The sequence below is a fragment of the Ambystoma mexicanum genome, chromosome 4p, assembly GCF_040938575.1.
Source record: "Ambystoma mexicanum isolate Mex_15411 chromosome 4p, UKY_AmexF1_1, whole genome shotgun sequence".
Lineage (NCBI taxonomy): Eukaryota > Metazoa > Chordata > Amphibia > Caudata > Ambystomatidae > Ambystoma > Ambystoma mexicanum.
This window is the reverse complement of record NC_090927.1, coordinates 475,630,055-475,656,591: the sequence shown is the minus strand read 5'-3', so window position 1 is coordinate 475,656,591 and position 26,537 is coordinate 475,630,055. Positions and strand designations below refer to the sequence as shown.

Genomic DNA, 26,537 nt, shown 5'->3' with positions numbered 1-26,537 from the left:
AACCCAGCAACAACAGGCACATATTGCTAAAAAGTTGTCAAAGAGCATAACTTTAAAAAGACAATATGGAGTGTCTAAACAATGACACCCATAAAAAGAGTGAAATAATATTCTGTGAGTGTGGAAAAAGGTTCCCAGTCACAGAGGTATAAGGAACAATAATCCACCAGTAAAGCAAAATGTTCCAGGGTTGACACAGGTCAGGAAGATTCACCATTACTATGAAGGTCTTACCTAACAAGGACTTGTGGAAAAGAAAGGCAGCAGGGCTGCCAACAGATTCACGTCTGCCATGTCGTCATTGGAAAGTGCAGTAGGCGGTCAGAGGTCTCCCTCACACTCTAGCAACACGCCCCTGATGACATGAAGAGTGAAGCAATGCCTCCTGGTTGGACATACCAAAGTGGGAGATACTTAGGCAAAATACACTCTGCGTTCATAGACTACCTCTGCTGTGGGGAAGTTCAGCAGCATCATCTTATGCCTGGGCAAGGAGCGCTAATGCAGACTCAGAAGGGAACATTGTGTGTAGTGATCTGTGTGTTTGTGTAAAGCCTGTCCTATTAACAGCACAGATGCTGGCTCAGGGAGTGTTGGCAGGTGTGGGCAGTTCGATTTCATGTGCAACTCCAGGGTGCGTTTATTGCAGTCCGCCAGTAAAGTTGTTCTTCAGGTGTGGGCTTCTGGGGAACAATGTGGAGTAGAATCCCTGAGGCACTGAGGCATTCCATAGTGCGAGATGTATCTGTTGTGCATGCAGTCAATGGTGAAATGGTTTTGTGCAGGCATTCTGCACATGACTGAACCAGTTCAGTGTCCATTTGGCATTTATTTGGCTTTCTGGCTTTTTAAGGGTGTTAATAGCGGATTTGTTTGGGTTTTTTCACAATTAAATTTTTATATTTATTACTGGTTTGTGTATTTTCCACATATTTACGATGGTGTGACTTTGTCAAGGCATACGCTTTTTGTTTCAACTCAAGCCTTCCAATGTAAAGGGTTGAGTCCCGTTTGTGAATTGGCTTAAGTTACACAGACAAACTTTTAGTTTATTTTTTAGCATAACCCCATACTTGTGCCTTTTTTGGCTTTAATGAATCGGCTATATATCACGAGATGGCGGTTTCCACAGAATGAGCGTCTGACTGAGGATATCTGTGTTGTGTCATGCCTCTGACGTTCAAAAAGGTCACCACTGTGGAATCCAGGATATATTTTACAAGAGGAATCAGTAGCCTTACATACCACTACAAAAAATAGTTTCAATGTGCAGTAGGGCACAAAGGATGTCAAGGAAAATTAGTTTTTTTGTGTAGAAATCAACTTTAATTGAAGAAATAGCTTGGGGTGTGCTAAACATAATTACTCCATAAAGAGGGAAAAGGAACTGAAGGCTACATATAATGTCACTACACTGCATGTTGGGATATCAGAGGAGCCTGGCTGCCTCAAAGAGACAGTTGCTTTTTTCACATTTTATACCCGTTTACTTGTCTAATTATTTGCCCATGACCACAGACATGTGGGCAACAGTACAGCCACAGTCTAAATGCAGATGTATGGAATTTTCAAGGTAACAAATTGAAAAGAAAGGCTAGTCGCCTACATAGTTAAAAAGGTATTTACAATATATAAAATATACATTATGATAAAGAAGTCTTCAGATCTAGGTAACAGGCAGAGTTTTTCATCAGTTTATAAATATTCTGCCACTTATTAATGCAACATACCGTCATTAATGTATGTAATGTTTATCAGAAGTAATGGTTAGAATTAATCTGCCTTTCAAACCCATTAAGAGCCTGGTTCTAGGTTCATGGTGTCGTAGACAAACAGAATTAGCTAGAACATGATTTGTCGAGGCGGCCTTCTCGAATTGGTCAAAACAATGTTATTCCTGTTTTTTACATATAGGGAATCATTTTGCTGCTAATTATTCAATTTGAGCAGTTTTCCATTTGTTTTTCCTTTCATATTTATACATGGAACACAAAACCATACTAAAACAACTCTGGACAGTGCAATATGTAAGCATCAACACATTGTGGGTGTGTTAGGCAAGATTGTTTGTAGTATCCTTTGGAAGACTACAGCAGCCTTGACCTCCTGGCAACAGGAACCCAATATTTGGTATAAGTCTGTACTACACAGGTTGGTAGTGTGGCTGAGCAGACAGGCTTATCTCAAAGAGGGGTCAATGTGAGCAGTAGGGTTGTAACAGAGTTTCCAACTGACAGTCATTCAAATAAACACTTACACTCAAGGTTTCTTCATGAATCAATTATTCATTTATATAAGCCTTTTTCAGAAGGGAGCAAAACATGCAACACTCATAATATACTTCAAAACACACTCTTAGTTTTGCTAAATCAGAGGATACCCATTGGGGATGGCACACAGGCACTTCCTACACCCTACAGTGATTTAAATAGCTAGGACACAGGACTTTGATTTATCACTGGTACATTTAGAGCAATACTGAGTTTGGTTCAAAGGTTAGTTATGGGAATAAAACAAAGGTTAACAAATAATTAATAAACAGGTAAGTATTTTTAGAACCTTCCAATGTCAAGTAAATGTAACCCTTTCCTGGAGGTGACTCAGGCTTGGTCAGTCCTGCTTCAGGAAGTCCAGAGGATCTTCCTTGTGCTCCGGTCCGACTTAAGAGATCCACGTGGTTTGATGTTCCTCTCCCTGGCATTTCAATTCCAGCAGCGGAAGTACAGCCAGCTTCGAGAGGATGTCCAAACGAGTTCACTTTGGAGTGCATTGGTCTCACCAACTCAAGGGGAGAAGTCGTCCTTGCAGGGCTTCTCTAGTCGAAACGAATTCAGAACTTCAGCACAGCAGCAGGGCTTCACTGGGCAAACCAACGGTCCAGCAGTTGCAGCAGGCGTCTCTTCCAAGTTCTTCTTCGGATTCCTTCATCCAGTGGTCGACTCTGCTTTCCAAGCCAAAAAGCCTCGCCTTTTATGCAGGTTTCTCCCATTCATTCCAGCTTAGCTGTCAATCACACAGCAGGGTGGCTGTCCATACCGGACAGCCATACGGCCAATCACCTTTTGGTGTGTTCCTGTAACCAAGGGGATTAAGCACAGGGAGTCTGGGCACCTCCCTCACTTCCTGCCCCTGCCAGACATACTGGAGCCAGAGGCGGGCTTCACTTGTGAATGCTGCCAAAGGCAAAACAAACAAAGGGACCAAACCTGGTTTGGCGTGCAGAGTAAATCTCAAGAAAGACCTTTCTGACAAGAAATGGCGAAAAAAGAAGACCGGGCCATTTTGACAAAATGGGCACCTATGGGTGCCTTACTGCAGCTGCGAACGCAGCCCGCGGTAAAAACACACAATGGTAGTAAAAAGTGAACCACTGCCACCAGCAATTAATTGTAGAAAGGGTAACATAAAATTGTTAGATGATAAACTAGACAAAGGGGATACTAAGTAACCCCTCCAGCACCCTATGGTAAGATAGAGTGTGTGGGTCTAGAAAGTTACAAAATGTAAGTAAAGTCTATTTCACTTCACTGTTCTTGGAAACAGTAGTTTCTCCAAGGGAAGGTATTGAAACCTTTGGGAAATCTAAGAGACTTCCCTGTGCCACTGCACTGAAGGTGCTGTGTGTCACAATGCAAAGATGCCGCCTATGGAGTTTGTCAGACTACAAAACCAAAAGAAACACAAAGTCAAAATCACAGAAAAATACATGAGAGAGTGGAAAAAAGGTCCAGGTTGGAAATTAAAAATCTTAAAGTCCAGCAAAAATTGCTGGGGGTCTCTAGGGTAGAGAGGAAGTAGCTAATTTCTGAGAATTCTCCCTAACAGCGAATAATTAAAAAAACATATTGTCACAAGTATAGACATGGTATGCATAGTACAATAATTCAACATCATCATTGAGACTATGTACGTGTCCTAATCTATGACCTAACATATGTCGGGCTGCAGACAAGAAGAGACCAATCCTGACAGACAATCAATGAAGATGGTACTGTAAGCCTGGTTCCAGCTTCTGCCTACAATGGGGAGTTCTTCTCAGCCTTCCACAACGTCCTCAGCCGGCTGAGGGGCAGCTTCTTCTGCTCGTTTCCTCGTTTCCAGGTAAGAACTTCCCGGGGTTGTTTCAGTAAATCCCTTCTTGCTTTTTATGGTATGTATCTGGGTCCTACCCAGCAGAGTGCCAGAGTCTCCCTTTGGTGTTGATGAGACATTCATGCTTCCTTGGGGCCACCTCTTCACAGTACTGCTGATACTTAGAAAAGGAGTATTTCACATCACTCCCTCAATCTTACTCTTCTCAGTACGTTTGAGAGAGGACTCATGCTCACCTTGGATGTTACTCCTTGTATTGGCATTGTAAGTTTTATATAAGGAAAGGAGGGAGTATTACAATAACAGACAGTAGTCTTCTCAGGTTGGTTCTTTGAAGACTGAGGAAAGGTAAGTGGGTTAGGGAGTTCCATCACAGAATATACTTCCTTTTCCCCATGAGGGGAGTCTCTCCCTGTGGCGTCCCACATTCCGCCACCCCAAGGGGGACTGTTGCATAGCTGGCTCACTTCCCTAGCCTCACACGGAAGGGCTCACCCTCGGGGGGCAAAGTAACGAGATCCCATGAATCGTCACAAAAAAACATATGTTAGCAACTGGATCCAGTAGAAACAATAAGTGGATGAAGATGTGGATATTCAGGATTTTAGATGACAAACTACTAACAAACACAAAAGGCATAAATAAATAAGCCCTAATTTTATGCACCATTACAAAATAATTTTGTGCAAAACGTTTTTTCATAAAACACAAGTGGGACACACATGGCCATATACTGAAATGCACTTATACGAAAAAGGCTTTGCTGTTTCTATACTAAGATGGATTTTCAAAACCAGACATGTGGGGGCGGGGGGTTCCGAGAGGCCAGCCTAGTCTGTCAACACTGTTATTGACACTTTAGTATAGCAAAACTCAGTCTAGGTAGCGCGAGCTGAGCAGAAAGGCATACTTCAGGAACTGTATGTCAATGCACTTAATAACACAAAGAACAGAAGAAAAAAAATTAGAGTCCATGCAGAAGTAAAACAAATATACTAATTTAGTAGGAAATCATACTGCACAACACACATTTATACATTTTGTAATTTCAAACTAATAACCAATGGTAATTTATATTTCACATAACTTATAGTTTTACTACATCTGGGCACATTTGGAAACAAGTAATCGATAACTGATTTTGATAAAGCTATCGCTGGAAATTTGAAAAATAAATTTTTTTTGCAAAAAGCAAAAAGGTGGGTTTTAAGGTTTTTACGAAAACATCTCCAAAGTGTTCAAAAGTGAAGAGGAAGATAGTTTCATAGCCGAGGGATCAGCACTGTAAATCTCCTATCTCCTCTAGTGGTGAATTGGGAAATGGAGATGTTCAAGAAGTGTAAATATGAAGTATGCTGAGGCTTGTGCAGGTTGGTAAGGTTGACTTTTCTGAGCAAGATAATGCACTTGAAAACCAAGCACAATATCTTTAATGGGCTACAATGGTGTATGGGTAGCCAATGCAAAAGACGGGCGGTTGGTAAGGTTGAATTTTCTGAGCAAGATAATGCAGTGCCTGGCTATGAATGCACTTGAAAACCAAGCACAATATCTTGAATGGGCTACAATGGTGTATGGGTAGCTAATGCAAAAGGCATCTGGCAATAGAATTTAATGAATACTTGTGAAGTTTAAAAATAAGCCGGACAGACACTTTAGGTGGTTTGAAGGTGGTGCACCAAGTAATCTGGTAGTCCCGCAAACAGGGCATTAGCATAATCAAGACGTGAATTAATGAACGCACTGATCACCACCGCATGATCAGACAGTGGGAGATAATGAAGGACATGTTTTAGCAACCGAATGTCTAAAAAAAGAAGAAGATCTTAGAGTTTCACTGATCTGTCTAGATATCGTTATTTCGGAGTCCCAAATTTCGCCATGGTTTCTAACCTTATTTTATATGGTTAATGGAAGCCTGTACAGCAGTAGAGCCAGTTCTCTTCTCAAAGGATCCTGTAATAAATATTTAGGTCTCAAGAGCATGAACTCTGGGATTTAATTGGAGATTGCAGTTAGCCAACCATGATTGAATTTGTTCAAGGCACATTTGAAGTTGGATAAAGGTTTCCTTAGGACAGGAGATGGTAGGAAATAGCAAGGTATCATCCGCATGAATGAATGAAACTGAAAGTAAAAATTGCAGATGACTGTCATCAAAGGTAGGATAAAGGCTCTGGCCACTCAATATAAGAAGGCCATAACCGCAGCCAAATCTTCCTCCTATAACGAAAGAATCTCCACCGCTACGTCCAAGTCCAAAGAGCTCTTTGCAATCTTCAAAGAACTATCCACTCCAGCCACCAAATCCCAAGAGATCATCAAAGATAAAGCCTGGTGTACAAGCGTACAAACAGACTTAATAAACAAAATTGAGTTATTTCAAAATAAAATCCATGAACATCACAAGAACATCTCTAGTCATACCAACCTAGCTGCCCTTCCTGAAAATAAAGGCACCTCAGACAACATAAAGCCCTTCTCATTCAGGGAAGTCACAGAATCTGAAGTCTTGGACATAATCAACAAAATTAGGCCATCTAACTGTAAAGGTGATGCATGCCCAGCCAAACTATTCAAAGACAGCGCCGAAACCCTTGCACCCTTTCTAAAAACCTTCATCAAGGCCTCCTTCAAACCAATACAGTTCTGGATAGTTTAAAAGAAGCGTGGGTTCGCCCACTTTAAAAAAAATAAATAAATAACTTATTGGACCCGAAAATAGCCAATAATTACAGGCCCATCACCACCGTCCCATTCTTGCTCAAAATCCTGGATAAGGTAGCATATACCCAAATCCAGCAATTCCTGGAAGAAAACAAGATCCTAGGCAAAAGACAATCTGGTTTCCACCCACGGCCATGGGACAGAATCTGCCCTACTTGATCTCAAAATACAAGTGGGAGATATTATGGACAAAGGCAAACCAGCACTTCTCCTCCTGCTTGATCTGTCGGCTGCCTTTGATGTTGACAACCACAATATATTCTTGGTAAGCAACTAATAAACGTGGCCCACTTCTAGCCACAAGCCACAGCATGGATCGAGTCCTTCCTCAAAGGTAGACTCATGAGAGTTTTCTCTGACTCTGCATGTGCTCCTCCCACCACTATACCCTGTGGAGTCCCTCACGGCTCATGTACCGCACCCACCTTGTAGAACATCTTCAACTCCTTCTCTTCAATCACTTGGATCGCCATGACATAGCCTACACAAACTATGCCGACGACACACAAGTCCTACTCCCCTTAACTGGCACCTACGAACAAGACGCTGCGGCCCTAACCAAAATCTACACTGCCATCCAAAAATGGATGGCAGCCAATGGCCTCCGTCTCAATGGAGACAAAACAGAGATCCTCGTGGTAGGCACTAAAGAAACTCTCTCCCAATACAGCACCTTCAACATCAACAACACCACTATAAGTGCCTCGTCAGCAGTAAAAACCCTAGGTGTGTATCTTGACTCCTCCCTATACACGACACGTCAGGTCAATGCCATAGCCTCCTCCGCTGCCCTCACCACTAAGATCATCAACGCGGTTAAACCATTCCTGTCAATCAAAAACCGGCTATCAATTGCCAGAGCCACAGTCGGACCCAAGCTGGACTACTGTAATGCCCTCTTCCTAGGCACCTGTGCCAAAAACTTCAACAAGCTCCAAGTGACACAGAATAATGCCCTCAGGGCAGCTCTGAGTATTCCTAAAATTAAAGAATGCATTCTCTTTAAAACCATGGCCATCACACAAACGCCCCTCCCTACCTTTCAGAGAGAATCACCATCAACCCCTCCTCCAGACCCATTAGAATACATCTCTCTAATCTAATATAAGTCCCCACCTTCAAAAGGGCAAAAGCAGGAGGCTCCAGCTTTAACATCTTGCCCCCAAAAACTGAAATGCCCTCCCCACGGCACTCAGAAATGAAAAATCTTATTCTGTCTTCCGCAAACTGCTGAAAACCAAACTGTTCAACTAAGTATGCTTCTTTTGCTGCCTGTATCTCTCATTGGTTTGATTTGTTGTTCTTCTGTAACCTCAGAACACACATATCCCTTCTGCTGTCTTTCTTGTATGTATTGATCTTCCAACTATGTTAAACCTGTACTAAACAAATGTCTCTGTAACAGCGCCACGATGCCCCAGGGCCGTTGTGCGCTATATAAATTCAAATAAATAAATAAATAGGATGTAAATGTTAATAAAAGGGTGAGAGGAACTTGGAGCCGTTAAACTGAAATTCCTAGGTTGGGATTCTAGGGCCACTTCTGGGGGCCCCTCAAGTTTTACCCCCCCGACCCCATCAGACCTTTCTGGTTCCTTGATCCTGTTTGGTGCCCAGAGGGACTTCTCCTGAAGGCACCCTGCCATTGCATCCCTTTTTTACCTTGTATAAGGTATACAGTACTGGGTCGCCCTTAAGGCGTCCTGTCCCAGGAGTGCCTCTCAGGCTCCGCCTTTTTGCTCTAAGTGGATTTTATCATCCTTCACAGGTCTTGGGTAGTAGGGTGATAATACCTATACTTAGGTTTGGCTTCACCAAGGGTGCAGCCATTTTAACACCAGTAGCCCAACGTACCTTTTTGGTAGCTATTGGTGGAACAATGTGATTTTTTTAATCCTGCTTTCTGCCATTTTGTCTTTCGGGGCTTTCCTTTTTCTAAGTGAACGCAGGATTGCCTCAAAATGTCCGCTCTGACGAGAGGGGCTCTTTGTGAGTCCACAAAGGCAGCCTCCATACTGGTTTAGGCCAGTACAGATCCCTGGACTAGCCCTCTCACTTCCTGTGGGGATGGCTAAGACTGAGTGGCAACCCTACTGACTAACCGGTATGGTTGGTCAGCAGACCCATAGCTCCTTTTAGTGACTAGCTGACCTAGGGCCAGCCTGCTCCTGTTGCACTCTTGGCTGCCCCTGTTGTCCTTGCTTGGTTCCCGATTCTGCAACACGGAGGAAGTTGGTCTGCTGACCTGCTGAAGAAGAATGCCGGAACTCCAGCTGTACTTAGCAGAGAATGGGCAGCTCACAACGATCATGGGACATTTCCAACATCCTCTGATTGTGGGCGTATGATGCTGGAGTCAGGACTGGTAGGTTCCAAGAGTTTGCAAGAAAAGGGACTTCTGTGATCACAGCAAGATCAGCAAAACATCACCGGGAATGCGTTTTGTCTGTAATAGCAGGCTTCTGGGTCTTCAGAATATACACTTTAGCAGACGAAAAATATTTATTAACACCACCTGTTAAGTGCGCCTTCAAAATGCATTTTTATAAAAGACATATTAGTTTACCTATATGTACATGCTTTTAATTGAACATGACCAACACAATGTAAAGCTGAAAGACCCACTAATTAAATGAGCTTTGTAAAACAAACAAAAAAAGCATTCAATCAAAAGTAGGGCCACTTCATGATTCAGAAGGACATCATTCACATAAACCAGTTCATGTGTTTTATTATTGGTTATGTTGGTACCTAAAGGAGCTGTGCAATTTTAATAACCAGCTTCACTTGGGTTAAATGAATGAGGATGGAAAATAAACATGAATGAGCTGACGTCCAAATCATTTTGATCTTGCGTTAATACATTTAATTTGAATATATTGAATTTGGATATTCATACCATATTCTGTTAGGAAACGATGTATGAGATGGTTGAAATATCATTATATGCTTTGTAACAGTGCAGAAGTAAGACTCTGACATGCAGGGGTCATTGTGGTTGGCAATACCTGGTATTCAAGCGAGTAAATGAGAAGATAATCCTATCTAGCTCTAAGAGGGGTTTCCCTGCCTCAACCAAAATTACTAAAGTCACATCAGAGTCCACAGTAATATGTCAGAATCCTAACCCTTTCCCTCACACTATGCTAAATTAAATTAAAGAAGGATATCTTTCTAGTCCAGAGGAATGACTCCCTTCCCCTGGACAAAAAGGCAGCTCTTGGCTTAAGTTCTCAAAGTACAGTCTCAAGTGCTAGGGACTGAGGAATACCTCCCTTCCCCAACCAGCCTTTCTCAGGCTTCTTGTCCGTCTTTGGGGGTCCCAAGCCTGGGTGGCAGACCTGGTCCCTTTTTGTTACCAGGTACTGTACCGAAGAGTGGGTTTGGCTGCTCCTCCAAACTGTGGTGGGTCCCTGACCCCGATTGGCAGACCTGGTTTCTTTCTACCAGGCGCTGCATCTCAAACACTGACTTAGTTTACTTGCCTGCCAATTTCTGTCTTCATATGTATTACTCTCACAGTTCTCTGTGCCGTTTCATTTTTTTCTCCTCACATGCAGACTTGGTTTACTCCCCTGCCTAATACTGCATTCAAAGGAATTACTTGCACAGTGTTCTTCACTTTCTCTTATTTGACAGCCCAGGGTCGCCTTCTCATCAAGCACTGTCGATTAGGTCTCCTTGTGATGTGATATGCTTTTTTCCTGTAAGGGTCCCAGACACTTTTTTCTTTGTTAGAGTGTCTTGATAATGTTTCTCTTAATGTGACATAGGGATTATCCTCTTTTGTTCCTCCACTTTCCATGCACTGTTGGCTTTTGGATCCGTTGTACCCTCTGGGGACCCCCAACCAAAGGCTCAGCCACCCAAATACCTTTAGGGTCTTCGCTGCAGCACTCCGGATAGTTGCAGGCTTCCCCGTCTCTTTTTGGTTCACCACGGCTCTGGGTCTCTTCTCAGCCTGCTGCAGTGTCTCTGCGACTTCTGACCCTGTTCTGAGTGTCTCTCCCAGCCGGCCCGGGTGGTCTTGCAGTGCTGTGCTGCCAGCGCTCTCCCCAGCCAGGCTCTCTTGTGAAGTCGCCTTTCAGTGTCCAGGTCTCCCCATGCTGATCTCCGTTGTGAGCATCGCCATACTCTCAGTTCCTCCAGGGAGGACCGGACACTCAGGTGAGTCTGTTGTCAATTGGATGTCATCAGTAAGGTTTGTAGTTGGAGACTAGACCGCTCATGCAGGTTCATCTGAGATATTGCTGCGTATCCGCACCTCTTCCACGTCACAGTTTCTTGGTTTGGATCTTCATAATAGCTATCTCTATTCTTCCTCATTTCAGTCTTTCTAAGTCTTGGGTCTTACAGAGGTACATGGGATAGGAGGGCGAGAGTGAGTGGGGGTGAAGGAGCGGTGTAGGTGTTAGGCGGATACCGCGCTTTCCCACAATAGTCATCACTGGTACCATAGGGGGCTTTCCCTCCCATGAGATCCACCCGCCGAGTACCACCCCCAAGGGGACTATCGGGTAGTGGCTTCACCTCCCTGGCCTCATAGGAAGGAGCTCCCCCTAAGGAAGCAGCGACGACATCCTGGGAGTCAACTTCTAAAATGGAAATACACACATTGTGGTTAAGTGTTAGGAGAATAGTACATTAATTCCCTTACTTAAATGATAACGAAAGGTTAGAAATATCCAAGTCGGAATATTTTGCCCCAAGTATATGTTTTTGAAACAGATGATAGACATAGTTTGTTTAAATAGATTATTTTGAACAAATTAGTTTGAAAGGTGGCCGTTATGCACACTGCCTTGACATTTTCATATCGTACCAAGAGGCACGGATATATCCAAATTGTTAGGGAGAATTCTCAGAAATGCGCTGATTCCCTTCTACCTTAGAGACCCCAAGCTCTTTTGATGGACTTTAGGACTCATGTAATTTTAATGTGATTTAATTTGTGTGCTCTTTTTTTGACTTTGGAGTCTGACAAACTCCATAGGCATCATCTTTACATTGTGTCACACAGCACCTTCAATGCAGTGCACAGGGAAGTCTCTTAGATTTCCCAAAGGTTTAAATACCTTCTCTGGGATAAACTACTGTTTCCAAGACCAGTGAAGTGAAATTGACTTTACTTACATTTTGTAACTTTCTAGACCCAGTACACACTATCTTACCATATGGTACTGGAGGGGTTAATTAGTATCCCCTTTGTCTAGTTTCTCAGGTAACATTTTTATGTTACCCTTCCTATGATTAATGGTGGGTGGCAGTGGTTTACTTTTTACTACTATTGTGTGTTTTTACCATGGGCTGCGTCAGCCACGACATGGCACCTATTGGTGCCCATTTCGTCAAAATGGCCCTGGTTTTCTTTTTTTGCCATTTTGTGTCATGAAGGACCTTTTTTGAGATTTACTCTGCCCCCTAAACCAGGTTTGGTCTCTTTGTTTGTTTTGTCTCTGGCAGGGTTTACGAGTGAACCCCCGCCTCTGGCTCCAGTATGTCTGGCAGGGGCAGGAAGCGAGGGAGGTGCCCAAAACTCCCTGTGCTTAATCCCCTTGTTAGAGGAATGCACCCAAAAGGTGATTGGCCGGCTGGCTGGCCAGCAAGGTCAGCCAGCCTGCTGTGTGATTGACAGCTAGGCTGGAATGAATGGGAGAAACCTGCATAAAAGGCAAGGCTTTTTGGATTCGAAGTCAGAGTCGACCACTGGACGAAGGAATCCGAAAAAGAACTTGGAAGAGACACCTGCTGCAACTCCTGGACTGTTGGTTTGCCAGGTGAAGCGCTGCTGCTGTGTTGAAGCTCCGAATTCGCCTCGACTAGAGAAGCCCTGCAAGGACGACTTCTCCCTTTGAGTTGGTGGGACCAATCAACTCCAAAGTAAGCTTTCGAAGCTGGTTGTATTTCCACTGCTGCTGCTGCTGGAACTGAAGACCCAGGTAGAGGAACATAAGATTGTGTGTGTTGCTTTTAAGTCAGACCGAGCACTAGGAAGATCCTCCGGACTTCCCTGATGCCGGACTGCCCAATCCTGAGCCACTTCAACAGAGTGCTGGACCCCAGATGCGAGGAAAGTCTGAAGTGGTATCCGAGTACCACAGTGTTGCTATTTGCTGTCAGACGCGAGGAGCTGAAGCACTGAAGAATCGCTGAATTGAATTTTGCCCATTGCTGCCGCTGACCGTCCCATTGCATAGCAGGAGTCCCCAGACGTCCTCCCCCTTGTCCCCACGACTGAGACTCAGGATCAACAGGATCTGCAGAGCTGTACAGGAACAGAAGCCAGCTAGGACCATTTCTTCTAACCAGAGGTAATGTAAAGTCTAAGAGAACCTTCCTCTTGTTGTGTAGCCTTACTTGCTCTCAGTTGAGATCCGTCTTGGTTACCTTGCAGAGTTGATAAAGCTTTGCCCCTCACAAGCCTCTCAGCTTGTGGCCCTTCAAGTGTTCTGTTTTCTACAAACATTTTCAGAAACATTGTGCAAGACTTTTTACCTACCTACAAAGAAGACATTCAGTTCCCCTTGACATTGTGCAATTAACATTGGCTGTCCTGGCTCCCTGAGAGACCCCTCTTTATCTCAGACGTTGTGCTTTGGAAGGTGTTTAAAAGTACTTGCCCATGTATGAATTATTTGTTAACCTTTGTTTATTCCCCTAGTCTATCTTTTAAACCTAATTCAGTATTGCTCTAAATGTACCAGTGATGAATCAATGTCCACAGTGTCTTAGCTATTTAAGTCACCTGGGGGTGTAGGAAGAGTCTGTGTGCCACCCCCAATGGGTGTCATCTGATTTAGAGAAACCTAGAGTGTGTTTTGAAGTATATTTAAGTGTTACATGCTTTGCTCCCTTTCTGAAGAAGGTTTATATAACTGACTGTGAAATAAATGAATTATTGTTTTATCAAGAAACCTTGAGTATAAGTGTTTATTTGGATAACTGTATTGTGAAACTCTGTGTCACAATATTACTGCTCACATTGACCCCTCTTAAGATAAGCACACTACCAACCTGTGTAGTTCAGACTTACACCAAAGTTTGGGTCCCTACTGCCTGGAGGTCAAGGTTATTGTAGTGCACCCAAAGGGTACTGCATACAATGTTGCCTAACACAGATGTAGGCCACAAGCTTTTTGAGCTTAGCGTTCCAAGCAATGAGTCTCTATTGACACCTACATGAAACCGAAACATATGTGGGGTTGCTGTGTTCATGCACAGATGGAATGTGCTCAGGAGCTTCAGCTGCTCCTTTTGGGTTGGGACACAACAGACCTCCATATGTACTACTTCTTTAATGAAAAAACAGGGCAAAGATAAATGGAACTGAAAGTTGCACAGATAAATCTATGTGGTGTGAGAAACATGACTGTACTCTACCTTTTACTCCCCTTGGATCCTCTGCCCAGGTGGTCAGGGAAAGGCCATTGCTTTTGGTTCGTAACCCTGGGGGTGGAGAAGCGAGGGAGGAACACCTGGGTGGAGGGTCCTTGGGGCGTGGGGTGCCCTCCGGCAAGACATGGTATCCTTCTTTCCCTGTTACAACCAACCTATTCCTCCCCCGACCTTTATGGGCTATTATAAGCTGGCTCCCCACATTTCCCCACAAGCAACATGTGACCGTACTGAAACAAAGAGGAGACCGAGAGTAATGCAGACTATATACCATGCCACCACTTTGGTACTGGGACAAGGAAGATGCCTGCAAAGTGTAGTGAAGGTCAGGCATGTCCTCTTAATCATAGACAGACAAACCAAATTGGAAATCCACACCTGCAACCTGTCAAAAGGTTTCAAATGCATAAAAGGAGACAAAACGTTCAGCAAGAGGGGACTCAGGGAGGCCTGTGGAAAAGGAGACCAGCAGGGGACCCATTTGTGGAGAGGGCATCCGTGGTGGGATTTGTGGAGGAGACATGATTCCATCCAGAAGTCCAGAAAACCTATCATGCCCAAAGCGAGTTGGGCCGTTGAGTGGAACGCTGTCCACATCTGGACAGAGAGAGCGGAGCAACCAGTGAGGCCAAGACAAGCCCCGAAGTGTGAGAAGGGCTCGTAGTAGCTGACCCTCCGACCTGAGAAGCTGGAAGAAAGCAGCAGGAGCCACTGAGAAACAGCGCCGGAGACTGGCGAATATGGGGAAAGGGCACTCGGCAGCCGGGGAAAGAGGGAGGGGCGTTCTTAGCAGGTGGCGAAGAGTTAATGCTTTACCAAACTGAAGGAAAAACTTGAAATTAAACGCGCTAGATGCATATTGAAAACCAAACCATAAGTGAGCTTGAAATTAAGTTTATTGAACTTTTGTTAAACACCGAACTGAACAAAACCTTACAATTAAGCACACTGAATATCTGGTGAATACCGAGTGGAATGAAAACTCGCAATTAAACTTGTTCAATATAAAATGGAGTGAACTGTATGGGCAAAGCAAAATAGCAAAAGTGAAAGTGCCCATATGACAACATATAAGAAATGCGCCAGTGTGAAACAGCGCCATAGAAAGATGGGACAGGTGTAAGACCACCACAAACTGAACTTGACAACCAAGTGCAGTGTGGCAAGACCAAAGACTGGCAAGAGGTGTGTGATATACTCTGGCAGAGCCAGGAGGCTACAGAGGAGAAGCCAGAGAAGTGTAAATAATATCCATACAGCCAAGAGATCAACAAAGAGAGAGATTCCGGTGGCGCGACCTGTGATGGGTGGACTGTGTGTTCTGACAATTGCACCTAGACCAGTGAGCCCTGAACTGAGAGAATCAAAAGAAATTGTGGAAGAAACACAGAAGGGGCATAGCCAGTGAATGGATGAGACAAACCAGGAACACGGTCAAGCTGACCTTGAGTTGTGTTAAATCTTTTGCTTGAAAGACTTAAATAAGAACAACTGGCAGAGCTGAAGTCTTGTGGTAGGGAGTCCTGAGACATTACACCTGTTGTCTTGAGAACGGAGCCCCGAGACCATTTTCATTTGAACTGTGCTGCTTGGAACTTGGGTAAGGGAACCCCGAAGAATGTATGGAACTGTGTTACCTTGAGTGGGAGAGAGGTAATTCTGAGACTTTTGTGGAGCTTTCTTGAACTTGGGGAAGGGGAGCTGAAAAGAAGCTAGGAGCTGGAATTGCGCAGATCACCATTTCTTTGATTATTGACATCCCTACACATTGTTTAGCTTTAGTTGTGAGGGCAAGCATAGTTTTTGGACAAAGACAGACGTTTAAGTTGAACTCTTTGACCACCCTTAGTTTAGTTCAGTTCAGGTAGGGAAATCCCACCATAGCATAGGGCAAGTTATGCCTTTTACCATCTTGGCATTTACTTTAATAAACCAGTCTGTTTTGAACCTTGAATCTGTTGTCTGTGTCTTGCTTCAGGATGCCTTCACAGTGGCTATGATAAATTCATATGTTGTTATCCATTACATTTTGGCTTCTCTGAAGAGAAGTGAAACAAACTTCAGAAGTTTTTGCATCTGAATACATTGAAGAAAACTGAGGTGTGGGGGTTCCTGGGATTTTTTCCTTGTCAAAGTTGTCAGATGCAGGGTATTTGTGCCCCGATATATGAACAGTGATAAAAGACAGAACTAGACATAAAATGTTCATGATGGAAGATTCATGGCGACTCCTGAACAAGGGTAATACTGAGATCTAGGGATGTGTTGAACACAAGAGCACACATTTCCACATGTTAAATGAGTCCATAAAAGAAAATCTTTGCCCCAGCCTTCCACATTAGCATTCCTGTCTCAGAACATATTTATGAAACAGTAATTCACACTAGGGAGTTCAACTGCACACATTTCTAGATAGTGTAAGGGAGGCATGGTATCACAAGTATGACACTGACAAAAAAGGAACAATTTGTAAAACCTTTAATAAAGTTTCAATGGGGTTAAACTCCTACTTTGCCCTATAGCTAGGATGGGAGCAGTCTCGACCATCAAATCCTAAACAAGTTGTGTCCATCAAATCAAAATGGCCTATAACAAAAACCTAATACCTGCCCTATACCTACTACAAAAAGTGTGAAAAGGAATATGTCTATATAAAGGAAAGTCAGTGTTCAAAAGAATAAATGTGTCTGAGTCAGCCCTCCTCCCCACGTTGGACAGCACAGGGTAAGGCGGGTCCCTGTAGACAAGATGACACTCTGGCTCACGCTCTTAATACAAGGTAGTTAAACGTGGATCGAGGCCCACCTGCCCTTCCATGTCAAAGTCTTGCATTCTAATTTCCACAAATCCAGTTTAACGATGTTCACAGCGGTCCGCACCTTTCTGGCTCAGGGCTCTCACAGCAATAAGTGCACAACACTTGCTTGGGTTCCTTTCCCCCAACTTATTATACTTCTGGTCTCCCCCAGTCGGGCTCAGAACAGTTTCTTGATGTCAAAGACTTTCGAATGTGGATGGTTTTTGTGACATATCTCTGCAGGACCACTTTCACTTTCCAGTTTTCAACTCGCACTCCTATTTTATTTACCCCAGTGCTTTCTGGTCTGGGTAGGTTACTGTATTATGTATTACAGTTTGACGTGCAGCTTTTCACGTTCCACTTCTCTCTGGGTTAACTCCAATTACCTTGGTTTTATAGTTCATTCACTTTATAAAGACAACCATCTACCTTTCACAGAGACTTTCGAGGGGGCTAACTCCTTTTGCCAGACCACTTTGTTATCAGTATTGCTGACTTTACAGCTATCGTACCTTCAAAGTTAAATCGCAGGTCTGCCTTTCTTCGCGTCTCATTCACACATGCGCAGCCTTCAATTTTGCAATATAATGTTGCCACTTTACTCTTCCTTTAGCACACTCTGGTCTCTCATGACGCTTGCCAACTCACTGGCTGTACGCGTTTCTTTCTGGTCTTTTACTTTCTTCCAATTTGCGAGTCAAGGTCAGTACCACAGGCTTGGCATTGCCCTCCAAGCTCTGCCGTTCACCCGCGAGGGTCGCTGGTGCCCTTGGAACACAATGCAGATTTATTTTTTGGGATTCAGCCTTCTCCACATGTCTTCCGCAGGCTTTTGGAAGCAAAGACAGCCTGCAGGGAACTCTTGGTGTTCTCTACCCCGTGGCTCTCATCCCTCGGTCCACTGCTCTGCTCCAGTAGGTTCGCCCTCGCCCTGAAGTTCTGCTTTTACTCGTGTTCCACCTTGCTCAGAGTGTGTCTCTATGTTCCGCCTTTTATCTGTGTGAGGAGAGCCAATTGATATCAGATGTATGCACTTAGAGTCAAGTGCCTGAATTTGCCTGACCCAATTAGCGGGACATGTCCAATGCGATGTATAAGAGTCAGCATTGTTACTCTCAGTGTCGCCCTCTTCCTCGGCCTAGTATTTGCGTGGAAAGGGGGCAGGGGGATTTGGGACATCAGGGAATCCTATAAAAAAAGGGGAATACCGCATCCCAGAGGCATAGCCAGGATTGTCTAGCAAATTGGGCCTGAAGCTAATGTAGTTGGGCCCACTGCACTGACAAAAATATCTGTAAATTCCCACACAGCGATGTTGAGTGGGCATTTACAGATTTTGGGGGGCCTTGCCCCTCAGGCCCTACACCATCTTAACCTATGTTTGCCAGCTTTCTTTAGTGTGATTGATAAAAACATACTATACGGTTATTATAAAAGGAGATTGCAGAAACATGAACAACAACATATGTATGTTATGCCAAAGCTGTTAAAATATACCAGATTAAGTGACACTGACAGTGCCACTTAAAAAATGAATTGCATTCAACCAATCCTGCTCATAGCAATTCTTTATTCTGTTTATCAGCATGCACCCAACGACTCAGGTCATTCTGACTTGTGTTTCACATCAGCACTTACCTGTCCTCTGATGTCTATATCAGCATACTTATGTAGCAGGGCTCTCACAATTTCAACATGGCCCCCTCGAACAGCTCCTATGAGGACAGTATCCCCATTCTGAAAATACAAGAATCACAGGGATGAACAAAGGGAGACTCCATTCACACACATACCATAACATTTAGTTATTAAGGACATTGGCGTTAACTTTAATTTTACCATTAATTTTAGAAGGGCAATGAAGACATGCTTATTTATTGTATTCGATTGTACACCCAAACCCTGGGGTATCACAGTGTAGTTTCCAAGGATGCTTGCAGATTACAAGAATACTTACATACTTAGTGATTACAGAAGAGCTTACTGGTTTCTTGGTTACAAGAGAAACTGGTTACAATGAGCAGTAGCAGTGTGAGTAAAGCACAGTTACACTTTGCAAGTTAGGCAACAATTTTAGCATGTGTGATATAACCATTAGGAGATGGCATATAGAGGATGGGGTCTGAAATGTCAGAGGATCTGGGCTGAGGGTCAGGATGGAAAAAAATTAGAAGAGGTAGAGTATCTGTCGAGAGGTTAGTATTTGTTAAAGAGTCAGGTCTTTATCAGTTTCTTGCTTTGCAATAGTGCACTAACATGAATGATTTTGATCTCTGCTGGGGAAACTTCATGTCAAGGATGACAACATCTCATAATTCGAGACTTCTAGAAAAAGGCTCATTTTAAACTAGTGGTTGGCTGCTCGATCCTACCACCCTCTTATTCATTCCTTATTATAGCTCTTAATTTCAATGAATTAATTTCAATTTATTTAAAAAAACATTCCTGTTAGAAAGAATATCCCATCCCTATATTTTGGATGTGGGGGTACCTTCCCACACTTAGGAATATAGGTAACTCCTAAGCTTGCTTTGCCTCTGTTTATAAATAGATGTGGTGTTAGGCAAGACTGTGTGCAGTACCGTTAGAGAAACTACACCAACCTTGTCCTCCTGGCAATAGGTAACCCAACCTTTGGTATAAGTCTGTACTACACAGGTCGGTAGTGTGGTTTAGCAGCCAGGCTCATCTCAAATGGGTCAATGTGAGCAGTAGGGTTTTTACGCAGAGATTCACAGTGACAAGTATTCAAATAAACTCTTACACTCAAGGTTTCTTGATAAACAATTGTTCATTTATTTAACAGTCCGTTGAATAAGCCTTCTTCAGAAGGGACCAATATATATGTAAAACAAAAATACACTTCAAAATACACACTCTAAGTTTCTCTAAATCAGCAAGTAACCATTTGGGATGACACACAGATTCTTCCTACACCCTGAGGTGACTTATAACTAGGACACTGTAGACATTAATCTATCACTGGTGCATTTAGAGCAATACTGAGGTTGGTGTCAAAGAAAAGGGTTTGGGAATAAAACAAAGGTTAAACAAATATTTGGAAGCAGGTACGTACTTTTGAACCCCCAATGCAAAGTAAATTAACCCTTTCCTGGAGGAAAGGTAAAGCACAAAGTCAGTGGTAAGAAGTCTTTCATGGAGTCATGCAAGCCAATGTTAATTGAGCAAAAGTCTAGGTGAGCCGAAGCACTTCTTGCAGGTAAGTATAAGTCTTGGACAATATTTTAGAAGTCTTTGTAGAAAAAGAGAATCACTGTAGGGCCACAAGCTGGGAGGCTTGTGAGGGGCAAAGCTGCAAGCAACTCTGCAAAAGCAACCAAGACAAGTCTCAACTAAGAACTAGCAAGGTTACACGACAAGAGACAAGTCCCCTTAGTTTTACAGTACCTTTGGTTAGAAGAAATTGGTTCCAGCTGGCTTCTGTTCCCGTGTACGTCTGCAGAGTCTGTTGTTCCTGGGCCTTTGTCGTGGGGACAAGAGGGAGAATGTTTGGGGACTCTTGCACTACGAACAGAAGGTCGACGGCAGCAATGGGCAAACTTCAGATCAGCGGCACTTCGCGGTTTCAGCTCTTCACGTCTCGAAAATAGCAACACCGCGGTTCTTGGATACCACTATGGATTTTCCTTGCATCTGGGGTGCAGCACTCTGCTGAGGTGGCGGAGGCTTGGTCCGTCCTGCTTCCTGCGAGTTCCGGAGGATCTTCCTGGAGCTTAGGTCTGACTTAAAGACACTCACTCGATTCTGGTGTTGCTCTCCCTGGCAATTCGGTTCCTGCAGCAGCAATGGCAGTACAGCCAGCTCCGAGAGGATTTCCAGATGAGCTTGTCTTGGGGTCGATTGGTCCCAACAACCCAAGGGGAGAAGTCATCTTTTGCAGGTCTTCTCTAGTCGAGGCGAATTTGGAGTTTCAGCACTGCAGCAGGGCTTCACCGGGCAAACCAACGGTCCACGAGTTGCAGCAGGTGTCTCTTCCAAGTTCTTCTTCGATTCCTTCATCCAGTGGTCAACTCTGCCTTCCAAGCAAAAATCCTGGCCTTTTATGCAGGTTTCTCCGATTCATTCGCAGCCTAGCTGTCAATCACACAGCAGGGTGGCTGTCCTCTGAGGAGAGCCCTCCAGCCAATTACCTTTGGGTGCATTCCTGTATCCAAAGAGACTAAGCAGAGGAAGTTTCAGACACATCCCTCGCTTCCTGCCCTGCCAGACACGCTGGAGCCAGAGGCGGGCTTCACTCCTGAATCCCGCCAAAGACAAAATGAACAAAGGGACAAAAGCTTGTTTGGCACGCAGAGTAAATATCAAGAAGGACCTTTCCAAAGAAGACTGGGGCCATTTTGTCAAAATGGGCACACATGGGTGCTTTACTGCCGCGGTAGAAACACACAATGGTAGGAAAAAGTAAACCCCTGCTACCAGCCATTAATCGTGGAAAGGGTAACATCAAAATGTTACATGAGAAACTAGACAAAGGGGATACTAAGTAACCCCTCCAGCACCCTATTGTAAGATAGCGTGTGCTGGGTCTAGAAAGTTACAAAATGTAAGCAAAGTCAATTTCACTTCACTTCTCTTGGAAACAGTAGTTTCACCAAGAGAAGGTATTTAAACCTTTGGAAAATCTAAGAGACTTCCCTGTGCCACTGCACTGAAGGTACTGTGCATCATAATGTAAAGATGATGCCTATGGAGTTTGTCAGACTCAAAGTCAAAAGAAACAGAGACCAAATCACAGAAAAATACAGAGTGGGAAAAAGGTCTCACTGTCTCCAGGTTAGAAATGAAAAGCCCTAAAGTCCAGTCAATGTGCTGGGGGTCTCTAAGGTAGAAGGGAATTAGCACATTTCTTAGAATTCTTCCTAACACATGGTCATGTATTCAAAGCCAATTCTTAGTAGGGATACGTGGTATATATGAAAACACAATAATATATCAAAAATAAATAAATGCCCACAAACCAACGCAAATGAAAATATACTAAACAAGTTGTTTAAAGTATTAGTTCTTGTTACACCTACATATAGGAGTGTTTTTGGACTCAATCCTATTTCTTAGTTTAACCACAAGGTCAACTGTGATCTTAATTTAACATTGGACGGGGGGCCCATATTCAGTCGCTCATAAGAACTATTGTGCGAGAGATGGGTAGGTTTCTGATTGGCTGAGTGGGATTCAAAAAGCAATCCCTCCAATTTCGCTTGGTTCAAGCTGATGCTGGGAGCACATTATGAGCACACGTTCCATATCCACCTCTGTCACAACTTTACTGACACATCTTTGATTGGGTGCATGGAAATGCTCGGTTCTATGTCTGTTCGGTAAGAATTGATGCAGTCCAACTAGTGTGGGAATACACAAGACTTATCTTGTGGTATAAGGTAATCTACCTTTTAATATAGGTCTGTACTACACAAGTTGGTAGTGTGACTGAGCAGCCAGGCTTATCCTAAGCGGGGTAATGTGAGATATTTAAAGCATTCCATAAAATGCAGCAACTAATATAAACATTAATCCCAATTTAGGATTCAATTCAAAAAGGGAACAATAAAGCAGATGAGTAATTCTTTTACATGTTCTACATTTTCCAGCACATTGAGTGATGTCATTTGAGGTTTGGAAATAGCACCCATTTTGTATCACCTTTGCAGTATTAAGTTATAAGGGAGGGAAAGGTTATCGTTAGATCAGGGAATACAGGTATTCTACAAAAACAGTTAGATTCTCTCAGAGGGATGCAGGCAGTCTTTCATCCCCGCAATAATAGTGTTCAACAATTAAAACCTGTCAAACCAAATAGGTTCAGAAGGGGGCCTTGAGGGAGCCATGACAGCCAATGTCAATGCAATGGGCCAGTACAAAGTTCTGATGCTCTCTTCTTAGAATTTATTTTTTAAATAGTAGTTGAAATGGAAAATCACATCAACTCAAGAGGAGTCACCTTGAAGAAGCACAAGCTGCAAGGACAGTGTAAGTGAGTTGAGGTCAACACTAAATAGGGTAAAATAGCACTCCAAGGTAAAAGCACCACAAATGGCAAACGGTTGATGTACCCCAAGCACCACAGTACCTAGGAACTAAAAGAATGTATTCCAGCTGGATGCCTTCTTGTTGCAGTGCAGCAGACCCTTGTTCCTGTTCCTTGGTCGTGGTGACGAAAGGGAGGCAGTCTGGTGGGCTTCTGCAGCAGCACTCAAGAGAGAGAGAGAGAGACTTGGCAGCAATTAATTATCCTCAATTCAGCAGCTCTTTGTAGTTTTGGCGTGTTTTTCTCAGCGCAAAAAGAAGAACGAACAGCTCCGGTTGGAAGTTACTTGATTCCTCGGTCCTGGACTCTGGATGAAGATTTCCTGCTTCTGTGGGGTCCCTCTGGATTCCCACAAAGTAGTTTTGGCCGCATTCACACTTCAAAAGACAATGCACTCAATGATGGTCAGGGGTCCCCGGTATTGGGATTCTGCAGCCTTGGAAAGTCACAGCAAGTCGGGGGTTGCGCCAAAATGGAGTTTGTCTTCAGGCTTGTTGGTCCCAACAGCCCAAGGGAGGAAGTCGTCCCGTGTGGGTCTTCCCAGTCGAAGTGGGGTCAGCAAAGCTTCAGGGCTTCACTGGGCACTTCACGGTCCAGGATGGTGCTGCTCACATCTCTTCAAGTCTTCTTCGTCAGATGTTGTCCTCTAGTGGTCGACTGCCTCTAGTCCCAAAACCCTCACCTTTTAATCAAGTTGCCATTCATTCACAGCTCTAGGCTGTCAATCACCCAGCAGGGTGGCTGTCCTCCAGGAAATCCAGCCAATCAGAACTGGTTTCACTCAGGCCCACCTAGAGACAGAGGACAGGGACGTTTCTGGACCCTCCCTCAGTTCTTGCCTTTCCAGACACACTGGAGCCTGAGTGGTCTTAAGGGCTGAAGCCCACCAAAGGCAAAACACACAAAAGGACTCAAGCCCGATTCAAACAGAGTAAAAGCCCAGAAGAAACTAACTGACAAGAAACGGTGAAAAAAAGAACAGGGGCCATTTTGAGAAAATTGTCACCCTTGCGGATTCAGCCTGCAGATACATGGCACAAGGTAGTAAAAAAAAGAAACCACTGCCACCAGCCATTCAAGTGAATTAGTGTAACAGAATGTTACATGAGGGTTGGATACAGGAGTTACTATGTAAACCCACAGCACTCCACATAGGGTGGTGTGTGCTGGACCCACAAAAGAAAAGGTAAGTAAGTCAGGGGTCATCTTACTATTCTCAGGAACAGTAATTCACCCAAGAAGATGTAGTTAAACATTAAGAGAAGACCAAAGGGACTTCTCAGTGGAAATACGCGAAAGATGCTGTGTGTCAATGCAAAAGCAGATGTCTATGGAGTTTACCAGACTCCATTAAACAGTGACAAACACAAAGATCCTAGTCAGAAAAAACACAAGAGAGTGAAACAAACGTCCCACTCACTCAGGAGTTGAAATTAAAAATCCCCACATCCAGCAAAATAGCTGGAGGTCTCTAAGGTTAAAGGGAATTGGCACAGAAATAAAAATTCTCCTTAACAGTCTATTCCTCATTCAAGTTCAATCTGTCACAACTTCAGATCCCATAAAATATCTGGAGACTGAAACCCTTCGAAACAAACTAGATGTGCAGAATAATATTCTTAAAGCATTGGACCGGTTACAGCAAAGGATTGAGAAATGTATTTGTTTCAATCGTGGAAAGGATAGCCTTAGTTAAAATGGTGTTTGTACCAAAGATATGATATCTATTTGCTATTATATCATGCAATATGCCCAACCAAGTAACAGGCAATGCAAAATTATGTTAAACAAGCTGCCAATGATGGGAATAAACATACTGGTGAGAACTGTGTTGGCATAGCTGTTAAGAAATGGCAGTATCGGATCCCTCTGCATTTTACTTGGCGGCACATTTGCAATTTGCAGTTCCTAGGAAGGACGAGGAGAACCGGACACCAAATGTTCTCATGCTGAACAATTAATGTTCATCATTTGAATACTGTGCATATTTGTCATTTCATGACAGATGAAAGGATTTGTCATGGCCCTTACCCCTGGCAAGTCAGCCTTCTAATTAGGGCCAGGTCAAAGGCCTTAAAACCTCATCCAAGACTCGCTTGGAGTCAGTCCTGGGCTCAGAACCATCATGAAGACCAACATTACAATGGGACTATTTACTTGGCACTATTTAACTTGGGGGGTTCAGCCAACATAGAGGCACACACATAGCTCAATTACAAGGAACGGAGCTATGCGGTCTAGTCTTTTGGGTGTGGCAGGCCTGGTACTACTTTACCTGGACTACTTTGGGTGTGGCAGGCCTGGGTCTATTTTACCTGGACTACTTTACCTGAGACTATTTAAACCACACCCAAACAGCAGAACATGCTTCGCGTTATTCTGCTGTGGGCAACGTAACGCTCACCGTGTCCAGTTCTTTGATGCCAGCTTACCTGAAACCAAGGACCTGCAGAGAGAGAAAGAACACTAGGACTTAGGGGGGGCGTGGCTAACCGCCATGTAGAGTGGACGCGTCTTTGGTGAGCTCCGCTCGATGTGTCTTGATAAACCGCTCTACGGGACACTGAAGCTTCATTCGAACCTGCAGAAACATCACGAGAGCCGCTGAAGCCTGCGGGAGGTTCTGGGGCTCCCCACACACGAGGGTAGAAGACCTTAAGACTCGAAACGCGGCTCGTGAAAAACCGCGTAACTGGAGGCCAAGATGGCGGCCTCCTCTTGCTGAGCCCGGGGAGCCCTGCGCTGGTCCAGCGATCCTCGGAAGCGGCAGCGGACCTTCACCTCGGAGGGGAGGAGTATTGGAGGGCGGTCAGGAGGGGTCCCACCGGGTTTCGAGACCAGCTCTGAGAGAAGCCGGTGCATCGGAGGCGCTGCCTGGGCCGCTGGGGCGCGCGGTCGACTGGATCAATTGGAGGCGCCCGCCAGCCCCGCAGCAGAAATCGGCGGAGATCAGGGACCAGACCGGACCCGCCTGCCAAGGTGAGAGAAGAGCGAGGGGGACCAGTCTGGGTGCGGACGCCAGCTGCCCTGCCCCGCTCCTGGACTCGTCTCGCTGAGGGATCCATCTACGCCGCCTGCCCTGCCTGGCCCACGCCACGGGTGCGGCCTACGCGGCCCCGGCGCCCAGCGACCCGAGGGGGGAAGCAGAGGCGTACAAAAGCCGGCCGGAGACCGAGAGCCGCTGCGTCCTGAGTGGGGGTCTGGCCGAGAGGAGGGCTCCCCCCCCCCTGTCTGGGACCCTGGCCCCCCTCCCTGCCTGGGGACTCAAGCGAGACCGCAATCGCTGCCTGGGGAGAGGAGATTGGCAGGAGCAGAGACTCCATCTATCTGAGGTGAGCGGAACAGAGGCCCCCCCGTGCGGGCCGCCCACCGGCCTCCCCTCGCACCATCTACTAGCACCTAGCGGGGCCTTGCAATCGAGCCCCCGCTGCGCCGTGAGGACGCCGGAGGCGGACAGTGCGGGGATCTGGGACTGTG

At 44.6% G+C, this 26,537-nt stretch overlaps 1 protein-coding gene across 4 annotated transcripts in view; it reads right to left on the bottom strand.

Moving 5' to 3' along the window:
- Nucleotides 1-26,537, bottom strand: part of KIDINS220 (kinase D interacting substrate 220) — a 1,499,978-nt gene that overhangs the window by 1,036,732 nt on the left and 436,709 nt on the right. For all 4 annotated transcript variants that reach the window (XM_069606010.1, XM_069606012.1, XM_069606011.1 and 1 more), the window contains exon 10: nucleotides 18,653-18,751. In XM_069606010.1, coding sequence (XP_069462111.1) covers nucleotides 18,653-18,751 — 99 coding nt within the window. The remainder of the gene's footprint in view (nucleotides 1-18,652; nucleotides 18,752-26,537) is intronic.